The following is a 13,539-nucleotide window of genomic DNA, read 5'->3' on the forward strand; positions in this document are numbered from 1 at the left end:
TTAAACAATAATTAAATTTATTATAAACCAAATCAGATAAATATGGTAAACTAAAATCGTATTAAATATTTAGCACATTCAAGAAGATTCTGAAAGCAACCTGAGAACAAGATTTTAGCTAGGCATTGATGGAGTTGGATTGGAGTTTAATTTTGACTTCATCATAGCAAGCTTGAAGATCCCTGAACTCTTGTGTATCGGAGAAGCAGCTCTGAGCCTGATCGATCGTATATACAAATAATAAGTAAATCAAAAATCCGTTTTGCAGAATGAGCAAGATAATCAACAAAAAAAGAAGATAGATATAAACAAAAGCATGGGAGATTATGTTAATTTCTTGAATTTTCAACGCTCAAACATCTTTAAAAATTGTAGTAGATTATCTTGCCTGTCTTATGACATTCTTCAAGTGCAGCTCAGCTGCAGACAATTGTTTACTACTACCAGAAGCAGATGAAAACATGTCCACGTATACATGGCAAAGATCCAAAGACGATTTTGCAAATTTTTTGAACCGATCTTGGTCCTTCCACGTATCACATCCCTTAAACAATACAAATAGTAAAACAAAAATCATATCTTATGAAAACTGTGATTAGGATAAACAACAAATGCATAAAATTTTATGGACCATATCATGGAACATACCTGGAGTGACCTAACTTGCTTTAAGAGGGCTTCAGAACACATCATGAGATCTCCATTAATTCTGTGCCATTTGGCATATAAGCCCCAGATTTCAGATCCAAATCCACTCCCGTTTTTAACTATCTGTACCAGTGCATAAAATATTAGCTTTTATTTAACTTGGAGTGAAAACAATTTCTGAAAAAAAAATTAAATAAAAACTAATAATAAAAAATTATTATTATTATATTAATTATATTAGATATAATTTTAAAAATTAAAAAACTATTAAATTTAAATTAAATTTTATTATTGATAAATAATTAAATCTTAGTAACTAATTAAATATCAATTCAAAAATTATTTGTTAATAATAAAAAATAATTTAGATATCAATTTTTTATTGATTCAATATAATAATTAATAATGATTTTTTAGTAATGACTGGGATGGGATTTGAAATGTGAATTTTTCATCAATGGGAATTGTTCATCAACCACTTCATACTATAGAGTAAAACTAAGAAGGGATCTAAAGAAATAGAATCTTGATAGAATTGAGTAATACCTGTTGTAAAACTTTTCCAAGTAAAAACAATAATTGCTCAGCTTCACGTGATCTTCCTGCAACAGATGCTCCACGAACTTCCATTTCATATTCTGCTCCAGCATCGACAATGCATAACTCATCTGTTTTTGGCATATGATCGGTTATCAAAGGAGGCATATTACATGATAAAAGCCTCTTTTCCACCTCCTCTGTGATTCTTTCCAATAATTCACTATCTACTCTCTTATTATTGGTGATGTCCAAAACCATCTGTACACCTTCCAGAGCCTAAAACAATTTATCAAACTAAATGGATGATTAAGGACGAACCGAAAGAGATTATGTCTTTGCTAGAGTTCTTTCTTATTATACTTTGTTGGAGATGTTGGTCACCCACTATTAATATATAATTCAGAAATTAAAAGTGTTTGGATTGCGTTGAAAATCATATTTCAAATAAAAATAAAAACATTTTATACTATATAAATAATTTCAAACTTAATTTTATAAACCGGTTTTATAAGATTTAGTAAAATTTAAAATTCACTTGAAAATTATGTCACGATAAAATTTAAAATTAATTTTTAAATTGAAAAGGCCTTTAAAATTTATTTAGTGTCCATTGTATACCAACTTTTAACTTTATACTTTATGAGTTTTATCATATATGCACTTTGAAAATTAGAGGTGTATTGCAAAGCTTGTGAAAGTGGCTTATGAAAGGTAAACATATTATTAATATGCTAAAAAAATAAGTAGAAGGGTCGTATCATATCCCATTGTCATAACTCAACCTATCGTTCAGTGAATTTAAGAGAGTAAAACTGCATAAAAAAAACATATTTCATCAAAGGAGGATAAACCAAAAACAGCATATACCTGATTGATATTGCTAATTTCAACAGCAACATAGCTATATTTCTCCCATAATTGCCAGCTGGTCCGTCTGTTGCCAAGTATCATTATGTTACTGTGGAATGATTATGAACCAATACAAATAGTGTATGTTTGTATGCATGTGCCGAGAATCATTATGTTACTGTTTGTATGAACCCATATTAATAGCAGAGGGTAAATATGAAATTTGAGTTTCAAGGCTTCTTGAAATTATTATGAACCAATACATATGTATTTGAGACTTTCAGCATATATGCATGTAAGCATATGAAAAGGAATTTTAATGAAAGGGATATACGAACTTGAATTTCAAGGCTTCTTTAAATGCGATAAAGGCCTCCTTGCCCTTCTTTTTCATCATATGCCTGCATGTTATTGGCAAAATATAATAAGAGAAGCTAGAACAAAAATTTAATAATCCATGAGTGATTTTTACTGTTATTGATCATTAAAGCTGGAACAGCTCTCACAATAGTGATACCAAGGTAAAAAAGACAGAACTCCTTACAAGGATCCAATGTAATTCCAAGCATCCCCATTTTCAGGATCAAGTTGAATTACACGAGTAAACGCATCCAGAGCCTTTTCTGTATCTTGAGCCTGTAAAAATTTCGCAGTTAGTTTGACATACTAAAGGATGAGAAAGTGAAAGAAAAATAAAGAGGGACACAACTGCCCAAGTGACAATCTATGTATGCATAAATGAAGAAGTGGCTTCCAGAAATAAACTATCTGAAACTTTGAACTTTATCTTATTACACGCATTCATCTACCCTGTTCAATTCACCAAAGTTGGCCTTATATTAGTATATTGTTGCCAATCAACCATAGCAATAGTCACTTTCTTATGGATTTTCAGACATCCCCCTACATGGAGAAGTTGTACCATTTTTTTTAGATAAAGTAATTGTTCATATTAATGCAAATCTAACGCTGAAAAGTAAATAAATAGTAACCTTAGTAGACAACAAATAATTTACCTTCAATGCAGCATCACCAAGTTGAAACCAACCATCTGGGTACATAGAGTTCATTGCCAATGCAGACTCCCTAAATTTGATGAACAAAAACTGTTATATTAAACATATCATTCCAAAGAATAACATTACAATCAAGACAACAAATGTTACACATGCATGCATTAATGATAAAGGCATTGATGATAGAAAGTTAAATAGATCATGTGTCGGGACACGTCACACACCACAAAATTTGAGATCTCTTATAGTCTCCTCTTTTGTAGGCACTTTGAGCCAGAGAACGCTGTCAGTAAGAGAAACACAACTTTTGTAATCTGATAGAAGCAGAGGAAAGCAAACAAACACATGTACAAACATGAATACATGCACACACACCTTTGCTCTGTAAGACCTATTGTTTGAAACTTCCAGAGCTTTTTCAAAGCATGCATCATCATCTGTAATGTCACCCAGGGAACACCTGGAAAAATTTTAGCATGAGTGAAAAAGAATATACAAAGTAATATGAATGACTATAGTAGTTCTCGGTGAAAAACTTCTGGTTTAAAAGGATAGCCTGTCACAAAAATTATAGGTGGTCATCTTCAACTGGAATGCTTAAGATTCTGTCACAAATAAATGGGTAAAAAATTGTAGTGTATAATCCAAATTTTTTATTGAGGACACTTTAATATATTTTAAGCCACACCTTCATTGATATTCTAAACCAATGGTATGCGTAGCCCATTAGCATTAATATTTTATGGGAGATTACACAAAGCAAAAGAAAAGGCAGGTCATTAAGTTGTGATTTTCTTCTTGAAATACACACTAAACATTTTAATGCTCTCGATGTAACCCTGCTTTTTTATTCCAAAATCATTCAAAATGTTAATTGTTTTCAAAATGGTTGATGATTGATGTGAAAAAAGTTAGATTTAATGGGTATTTTAATAACATCAATACTTGTATCCTATCAGTTGTGGCAATGACAGTAATTTCAACCCCCAAAAGCTTATTTGACCGGATCAGAATGCCTGTTTCCAAAGTTTGTTTCTTTGCATATAAACTTAGTATATGGTAGGATTACGTTTATAGCTTCACTTTGGTGTTCTTATTACAATATTTGAAGGAGAAATACTCAGTGTAGCTGTTGTTAAAAGCAATCACGCAATTATTAGAATCGAAAAATAAGCAATCCAAGTAACAAACCATAATCTGGGGTCATTTGGTGTTTCCAAAAGACGCTTCCTGATGAGTTCAACAGCGGTTGCTTTCTTCCCCAACAAACTGTTTTCCAGATCAAATATCAAGTGAACATCATTGACAACGAAAGGTGAATGTGATGAGAGTAGAAAAATTATTTGGTTTATTCATTTCAGGTTTTATCATAATATATACCTGTAGCAGTATATAAGATAATACCATAATTCTAATTCTTCAAACTCCTTCATTGCATCCCCTATCAAACCGCATTGCACCAAAAGTAACCCATATTCCCTGAAATTGGAAGGAACAAAGCAATACCAAAGTTTAAGAATTGTCTCATTTTTATGAAGCTAAAATACATAAAAGGCTTACAAAGCAAGAGATTTTACTTCCTTAATGCGGGAATACTAGGCATATAAACAGCATAACTAAAAGCGATTCTATCTGCTATGGCTGGAGAAGGCTTATAAATATGTTTAACCTGCAAATAACAGTACAAGTTTATCAGGTACAATATACAAATCATACAGCCACTCATTATAGGCAGATTAAATGTATACATGTAGAAAAAGACACAAAAAACTTAAATGTATTATATTTAACCTCGGCCTTTGTTTCAAACATCAAGGATAAAAACTGGAGATCATGCAATAGATTGGGAATAATAATGAGGCTACCATTCCCAAGTGGTCACAAGTCTTGTAGAATTCCTTTTAGAAAATTTTAATCCAAATTTTAGGTCCAAGTCATGTAAATTTCTTAGGTTATAAATATATATTGTACCTCTCATGTATGCTTTATCACCCTCGACATGGTTACTTTTAATGATCGTTCTGAACTGTTAGGTGTTGCTCAAAACCTTTGTATCAAATTTCATTATACCCAATGAGAATATTAATTATACTTTATAAAGTGATGATTTATTTATTATTGAAAAAAAAAACAAAGTGATGATTTGTCATTTTTAATTTTTTTTTATCAGCAATAAATTAATAAAATAAAAAAAAGACACGTCTCAACCCTTATACATAAAATAAACAGCAATACAAAGATTTATCATTTCTAATACTGTCGTGATGATGGCTTTCCGCATCTTCATCCATCTAGTTTTTCCAACATATACCATCACGTAGTGGCGGAGAGCCGGACTTGCACCGAGGTGACCAACATATATTCTCTCTTTTATAGGACATAATATTTATTGTTATGTCTAAAATTTTGAAGTGGTTAAATTTTTTTTGCCTTACCATCACCTTATACTTTTTTATTATTTTTTAATCTTAAATTCAAACATAACCATTAATCATTTAAATATAATCTTAAATCTCTAAATATAAGTCGTAATTATACAATATTACAAAAATAACTTTAAATCTAACAAAAAGTTAACTTCTAGAAAGAATAACTTTTCAAACATGGAAAACATACCCTAATACTCTTTAAAAACTTGCTTAAAATTATACATTAGCAATAATTAGTTTATGTCTATATATTATAAAGTCAAGAAAACATACACGAATGTTAATTTACTTATCATGAAAATCAATTACCCTTTCTAAATATATTTCATATAATAGATCCCATCGTGTGAAATTGCGGATACATATATTTTTAATCTGAAATATCAAATTTATCATCCAAAGACAATGGTTTATAATGGGTGTGGTTATGGACGTATAAGGACACCTTATGCTTCTTTTTTTGCAAGGCCTTAAGGTTGTGTAAAGAGTCATTCTGGATTTTAGTTGGTTCATCTAGGTTTTTGTAGGTTGTTTTCTGCTTATAAAACATGTATGTTAGACTATTTAAGATAATTTTTTATAATAGAATTAGAGTATTTCTCAAAGATGTTAGGGTTTTAATTAACGTATAAGGAAATATATAACTATTCCAACATAAAAAGTAAATAAACTTTTTTTTTATCAGCAATAATAAATAAATAAATAAATAAATCGACCTTGTGGTTAATCTACTTCTAACTTAAGGTTAAATTTATCTTTTACATAAATAAATAACCTTAAAATATCAATATAAATTATTTCTTATATTAATTTTCATATATTTAAATTTGAGTAATTGCTTTTAAAACATGATTTTTTTTAATTAAGAGAAACATATATATATATATATTTGTATTTCCCAAGTCAACGAAGAACACATACCAAGTTATCCATCATGAGTAAGGCACGCTCCTTGGTTCGGCTACGAGACGACTCCCATCGAATACGTAAAATATCCGATAAACACCTTGTCTAAATCGCCAAAGACAAAATCATCAAATGCAGATTAGAAATTGAGTGTAAAAGGAAAAACAAAAACCATAAGTATTTTGAAAAAGAAAACTATATTACAACTCTATTATAATAATATTAAAATGTAAATAAACCATTGATGACTTATATTAAGTTGTTACTTACTTAAAAAAAACTTAATTTTTAAAATAATGATACATTAACAATTCAGATTTTTTTCTACAATCACATTACAACTCTTACTATTATTATTTTAATATATTTTTATATTATTTAATTCTAAACTTAATTACTTTTTATTTTATATATTTTTCTAATTTTTAAATAAATTTGGTGTACTTACAGTAAAGTAGAAGAAGTTCTGAGAATCAATTGCTTCAATATAAGGTGCCATATCCCATCCTGAAACCAGGTAACAAGACACAATTGAGAACTTGGCCAGAAACATTTAATTTTTTTAACTGAATTACACATAGGAGATTGAATCAAGGGAAACCAAAATCTCCTTTGGATTCATCCAGTATACATTTTTTTTTACCATAAATGGGGCTACAAGACCACGTTTGTCCATAGCACATGTTGTTTGAAAAAGGGATTTATATCTATTAAGTATGCATGAGAGATTATAATATGCATGCATGAATGTAGAAATTGAAGTAACTTACGCTGCAACTCATCGTGTCGGGAGCTCTTCTCAATCAAAAGGCAAAATGCCAGAATTACAGCTTGCTGTGATGCTGTCAAACTGGGAGTAACATGGCCACCATTTTCTATGCCTTGAGGTGGTAGAGACCTAGTTCTAGAGTCATCATCTTTTTCTAACAACTTGGGTATTCTGAGTACGTCAGATGCTTCAGAGGTTTCATGCTGATTCAAATTCCAATTATCTTCACCATTGTTGGAATCACATGTTTGGGTAGCGGTACCCGTTAAGGGACAGTTTTCATCCACATTATTTGATGGACCTGTGTTGGTAACAAGTACCAGCTGTGCCTTTGGTTCTGCCTACGAAGATCCAAGAATTAATTAAATATTGAATAAGATCATAAAACATGTTATTGATGATGCAGGACGTTTCCTATGCTTACCTGGTGTTCCGTACGGAAACCAAGTACCCCAGTGACTGAAAGCTTAAGCCCAGCTGCCATCTCAGCTGATTTAAAATGCATCCTGATATACGATAAACGTAGGTACTAATTAATCATAAAATATAACACAGGAGAATATATCAATAGTGTCAACATTTAAATGTTATGCTCCTTAATATAATATATTGGGGGATTTTTAATATTATGTTCTGGAACAATTTCACTTAATAAAATAGGTAAAATTTTAAAAAATCATTAAAATAGGTAAGTTATGTATAACACAACTTTAATTCAAATTTAATTACACTAACATAGACATAAATAAATGAAGATAGGATACCAATTTTGACTATTATGTATTAACTATGGATGCTTCACAGAAAAAATATTTTTGGATATTTCATAGCTATTGGTGAATTAATCCAGCTCTGAAATAGTAAATTACCTGCAAGAGTCAACTCGTCCATATACATATTCAATAATGCCAGCCTCTAAATGAAGCACAGAGAGAATCACCGAGCTCTCTCCATCGTGTAAATCATCTTGCCAGTAACTCTCAACTTGTTCGCGAGAGCCAAACATCTGCAAAGCTTCACCCATATACACATGCAAGAGATCAGACAAGGAAGAAGACCTGTCATCCAAAACCCTCTGTTGAACAAGCAAAACCCTCGCAAGCCACCACGAAAGGCTTTTCATCTCGACGCCTAAATCCTTTACCCGCATAAGCAACATCTTCGCAAAAACTATATACTGCAAAAAGAACAAAAAACAACAACACGCACATACGTAAGAATTAGTATGAACATAGTCTAATTCATTCAAATTGAATGCATGACGTAGATGTACCTGAAGATTTGAGAACTTTCCGAGCAATTCAGAACCAGCAGACATAAGCTGATTCCGCGCCCAATTGTCCCGTTCTTCATCACCACCATCCAAACACAGAGGACACCTCGGTAGCTCTGCCCCGTTCAAGGGCCTGCACTAGCAACAGTTTCATTCCCGAAATCAAAACACAAAATAAAAACAAACCGCATTTTAATTACCCGGTGAAGTTGGATTGAGTAAACCCTAGAAACGCTGCAACTGCGATGCACGTGACGAGCATGCCCCTACGACGCTGTTCAACGACGTCGCTGGCAGCGGCGGCGATGAAGCACTCGGCGCGATCAACCAACAGAGGATAGAGATGACCGGGATCGTTGAGTGGCGGTGAGTCATGATCGGCGAGTCGGAAGACAAGGTGGAAGGAGGGTTGGGCGGTGAGTGCTTGGATGTAATTGCCACACTGAATCAAATTCAAGAGGTGGTTGATGGAAGCATCCAAGGAATCAAGTTTCTGCGAGGCGCAAAGTTGTTGCGGTTGGTCATGACTGAGGGTGCACCGAATGAGGCGAAGTTCATAGCCGCGAATTGCTTCTGCTTCCGCTTCGAGTACATTCATATCCATTCTCTGTTAATATTACTCTAACAATTCTCGCTCTTGAAATTTTTTTGATTTTCTCAATTGATCGAGCTATTTTTGAGCGCGTGATTCAAAATATGATTAGGATGCCATAACTTATAAAATATGGCAGAATAAGATACTTTTTAATTATTTTTACTGCTTAATATAGCTATATCAATATATATATATCTGCATAAATAAATAAAAGTGATATGTTTAAAATCACAAAAATACTGAATTGTTAAAATTATAATTCTTTTTTTAAATTTTATAAATTATGATAATTTTAATTAAATTATACAAAGTATTTTATTTATTAGAAGATGTATTGCATGTGCAGATGTGATGTTGCATATTCTTTAATTTGAACATCATCTTAAAAAAAATTATTATATTTAATTATAGTGATATATTATTATACTTAATTATAGTGATTAAGGTGTGTATAATGTATACTCCGATCTATTATGAAGATATCCTCATTGTTAAAATTAAAATATTGATATAATCTTGGAATATATTTTTAGTGAGTAAACTACTTTTTATATTTATTTGTGCTGTTATTTTTTAATTAGAATATTTTATTTTTTAGTAAATAATGTCCTTATTTAACAAATATGTAACTGCAGAATCTTTAATAAAAAAATATATAATCTCTCTACTTAAATAACTACGAGATCCGTTTTTTCTAAATTATTTCTCTTTTTTTTTTCTTGAGATTGAATTGTTTTAGTATAATAAGAATGTAAATATACAGATGCAATAAAAATATACTTTTTAATAGTTATTTATAAGGGATTTTTTAGTTAGTAAAGAATATTTTTATATTATTTTTAATTAGATTATTTTTATTTTTATCAAATAAAGATAATTTTATTATTTATTAAAAAGTACAAATTGTTACCTGTACAATCTTATTATTAAAAGGTTACTTATTAAAATTAATCATATAATCTGTCTACTCAACAATCATAACAAACATAACTGATTTACAATTACATATGATTATTTAACACTAAAAAACTCGCACAAAAAATATTCTTACAAAATTACTTATACTTTTCAAGTTATAGGATAATTTAGGAGGAAAATCTATTAAAAAACTAACAAAATTGTTACAAAATTATTAATTACACAAAATCTATAGAAAGAAACACAATCTCATCACCTACAAAGGTCACAAAATATTTGTGACAAATTTTTATTTTCACATTATTAAAAATTATTTATTTTCTTTCTAAGAAAGGACATGTGTCACATTAAAAACAATTTTTCTATAAAAATTATAAAAATTAGAATAGGAGGATTCGTCAAAACAAAACTATAAGAATGATTAAGTAAGTATATGATCGTTGTAATCGATAATTATTTTGACAAAGCAAATGTTTGAAGTAGGAAAAATATTTCAAAGCAAGAAAGAAATTGTCTCACATAAAATGAAATAACACGTGTTTTAAATTACATAAAAAATTTCACTTAAATTTAGATAAAATATGCTTTTAACAAGTGTGAGAGTGCTTCTCTTAAAATGTGTGTTCCAAGCAAGACATGAAATGTTAATCACTTGTAGTGACAAAAAAAATTTAAGTGAGATGTGAATTTTCGCACTTAGAGAGAAATTACTAAAAGAGAGACTTGAATTGCAAAGTGCATTTCAATTCTTATTTGCTTGAAGCGTGTTTTGGCTATTCAAGTAACTCCTATTGATATAGTCACTTAAGTGCAGGATTTCTTTTTTTTTTAAAAGCAAGAAAGTGATATATATGTTGTTTCATTTATGCTTTTTTATCACATGTCCACTTATGAAAAATATATATCACTCTAGTTATCTTTCAATTAAACTTTCAATCAAACACAATATACGAAAATTAAGCATTAATATCAACATTGCTTGTAAATATTAAAAGGAAACAAAGTAGAAATAAGTAATAATGTTTTACACAATATGCATTGTTTTTCCATTATTAATATTACACATAATCAAATTTAATGAACTATTTATCATCGTATTATTCATCATCACGTTGTTCTTGTGCATGAGGAGGTTGAACTTGTGTAAGAAAAGGTGAGTCTAATTAAGATGTTTGGTCAAAAAAACTAAACATAAATTGTGTCACTTGTTCTCAATAAAAATATTATCATTCTTGGGAAGCAATTATCATGTTCTTCAAGTTCTTATTTTCTTAAGGTAAGTTTGACACAAAATATCTTGTTTGTTCATATTCACTTTATTTCATGTACTCCTTGGAAGGAAGGAGGATCTGTCAACGCAAAGTCATGTTGAAGAAGAAGCAAACACCATGGATTTTCAATGAAGAAAGGAAAAAAAACAAAAACAAAATTGAAAAAGATATTACAAAATGGATTAAAACACGTTACGTTAAAGAAAATTCCTAGGATAAATGCAATGGAGATTGGCCAGAAGCTCTTTAAGATAAGAAATAAAGTATAAGAGTTTCATATCTTAAACACTCAAAATCACAAACTTAATTGTATTCAAAATTCAAGTGTAAAATTTAAGGTTTAGGGTTTAGCCTAAAATTTGATTGAGTTGTTGGCCTTATTTATAGGTTAATGGTTTAGCCAAGAACTAACAAATGGGTAATAAGTAATGTGAACACAAGCCTAATAATTACACTAAACTAATCATTAAGAATAATGTAAAAATTAATCATATGATTACAGAGTTCAATCAATTAATCATGTGTTAGTCTAAATGTATTCATCCAAAATAATCTCAACTCATTTTTTCTTGGAGAGTAAAGTCCCCCATACACAAGATAAGTTTGAATAAAAAACCCTTACAACAGAGTACTTACCTTGCATATCAAAAAAAATTCAATCACTGCCTTCTAAGCAATTCCTCTAAAGTGAACACTTCTTCTTTAAAGTAATCCAAAATGAGACACTTACGAGTGAGTTTTTTGTCACTCCAAAAGTTTAAATTTTTTTTTTTAGACTCTTCAGCACTAAACCATCCTTCTATGGATGTTGGGAGTGTATAATATGTCAGGGCTTTACCATTCTGCATCATTCTTAATTCACTTAGCCTGAGAAAGACAAGTGTTTGTCATAGAGTACGAAGAATATTAGTTAAACTTGTTTAAAATGTATTTATAAGAAAAAAATATTATCATTTTTTATTGAAATCCCATGTGCAAACAATTAAAACAAGTTTATCAACAAAAAAAAAAAAAAAAAAATATATATATATATATATTCGTTTTAATCGATTATAACGATCCAGAATTATAACTTTAATCGATTAAATTTTTTGGTAATTGATTAAAATACTCTTAAAATTCAATTAAATGAGTACAAACGTAAATAACTAATTATTACTTAAGATAATTAATTAAAACGGAAAGTTCAAGACAAAATACTCACAAATAATAATTAAACCATACTTTAATCAATCAAAATACACAATACAAAAACATAATTACACTTAGAACAATTACTTAAGGTAAATGATAATCAATTAATCTGCAACATTATGCAGAAGGCTCTGTTTGGATTGAGGAAGGGATTTGTGAGTGTACCTGAGTGGAGGGATGGGCCCAGGCACGGTCGGTTGACGTAGTATAATTGTTGACATGTCGATCTTCCTCTTCTTTGGTCGATCGTTCCTTCTTGATGTCTCCTTCAGTCGGGCGGGGGAGGGTACCTGCGAAGGCACTCCGACGCTCAAGTAAGTGAGAGATTCTAAGTGTGGTTCAGTGAGTGGATGAAAAAATGTACCTTTCTTTGGCTTGAGCAGAGTATTTATAGGATTGCCTAATGGGCTTTCTGTCTCTTGAGTTCAGGATGGTCGTGGACAGGTCTTGCTAGGTTTTTCCAGGGATGCCCGGTGAGTAAATCTTTTATAAGCACGTTCTCCTTGGTTTTCGGAGGTGTTATCTTAACTACCTTAACTTGCCACATTTTTCGGAGGTGTATCTTAACCACCTTATCTTGTTACGTAAATGGTTGTATTTATTATGCATTCAGTCGGTCGACCACGTGTGTTCGTTCGGTGCCTACCGGTACACTTGTCCCCCAGGCTCGAGGTGAATAAAAGCCGAAGAGTCGTAATGATTGTTGGGGTTTCCAAGGTGTAAGACATTAATGATAACAGTATGATGGGACGTTCGCTTTTTGTCGAAGGCGGCGGAGATGGATCTTGCGGTGTAGGTTAAGTGACGATTCGACTTCCGGCTGATAGAGGTCGTAGGATGAGCGGACATCTAACGGATGAGGGCGAGAAGGAAATGTTATAAATAGCGCTCCCATTTGCAGGGATACCACGTTTCCTTGAGTTCGGCATCCGAGTCGCTCCGATTGCCGAGTCCATATTGCGAGTTGTGTTGCTGTACGATCTGTAATTGCCGGCCGAGCATCGATTCGTGAACGAAAGGTTAGTTATGTCATCTCAACTTTCTTCAAATAGAGTAGTTAGTAGAGAGTCGAGCGAGAGTGGGGAGTCATCGTCCGGTAGTAGCGAAAGTACTAGTGGGTCTATGGGTTCG

General features: G+C 31.2%; 1 protein-coding gene across 1 annotated transcript; it reads right to left on the reverse strand.

Moving 5' to 3' along the window:
• On the reverse strand, positions 1 to 9,034 carry LOC137821755 (uncharacterized). Its single transcript, XM_090295692.1, has 20 exons — positions 8,631 to 9,034; positions 8,431 to 8,563; positions 8,027 to 8,334; positions 7,582 to 7,663; positions 7,159 to 7,498; positions 6,837 to 6,895; positions 6,404 to 6,493; positions 4,631 to 4,722; positions 4,434 to 4,532; positions 4,245 to 4,322; positions 3,429 to 3,513; positions 3,278 to 3,336; positions 3,054 to 3,123; positions 2,582 to 2,673; positions 2,376 to 2,438; positions 2,056 to 2,146; positions 1,195 to 1,464; positions 649 to 771; positions 389 to 544; positions 1 to 217 (listed from the first exon to the last, which is right to left on the reverse strand). The coding sequence occupies exons 1-20, from the start codon at positions 9,032 to 9,034 to the stop codon at positions 119 to 121; spliced, it is 2,793 nt and encodes a 930-aa protein (XP_090151818.1). The 3' UTR covers positions 1 to 118.
• Between the last annotated feature and the right edge of the window lie 4,505 nt (positions 9,035 to 13,539).

The sequence above is a fragment of the Phaseolus vulgaris genome, chromosome 9 (genome assembly GCF_051622355.1).
Source record: "Phaseolus vulgaris cultivar YP4 chromosome 9, ASM5162235v1, whole genome shotgun sequence".
Taxonomy (NCBI): domain Eukaryota; kingdom Viridiplantae; phylum Streptophyta; class Magnoliopsida; order Fabales; family Fabaceae; genus Phaseolus; species Phaseolus vulgaris.

What these genes read in the sequence shown, in the direction of transcription:
- LOC137821755 (XM_090295692.1), bottom strand. Translation starts at nt 9,034, where the DNA reads ATGGATATGAATGTACTCGAAGCGGAAGCAGAAGCAATTCGCGGCTAT. An exon ending in GAAAGTTCTCAAATCTTCAG is followed by an intron (nt 8,335 to 8,430) that starts GTACATCTACGT and finishes TTCTTTTTGCAG; the next exon opens with TATATAGTTTTTGCGAAGAT. An exon ending in AGTATTCCCGCATTAAGGAA is followed by an intron (nt 4,533 to 4,630) that starts GTAAAATCTCTT and finishes TTCCAATTTCAG; the next exon opens with GGAATATGGGTTACTTTTGG.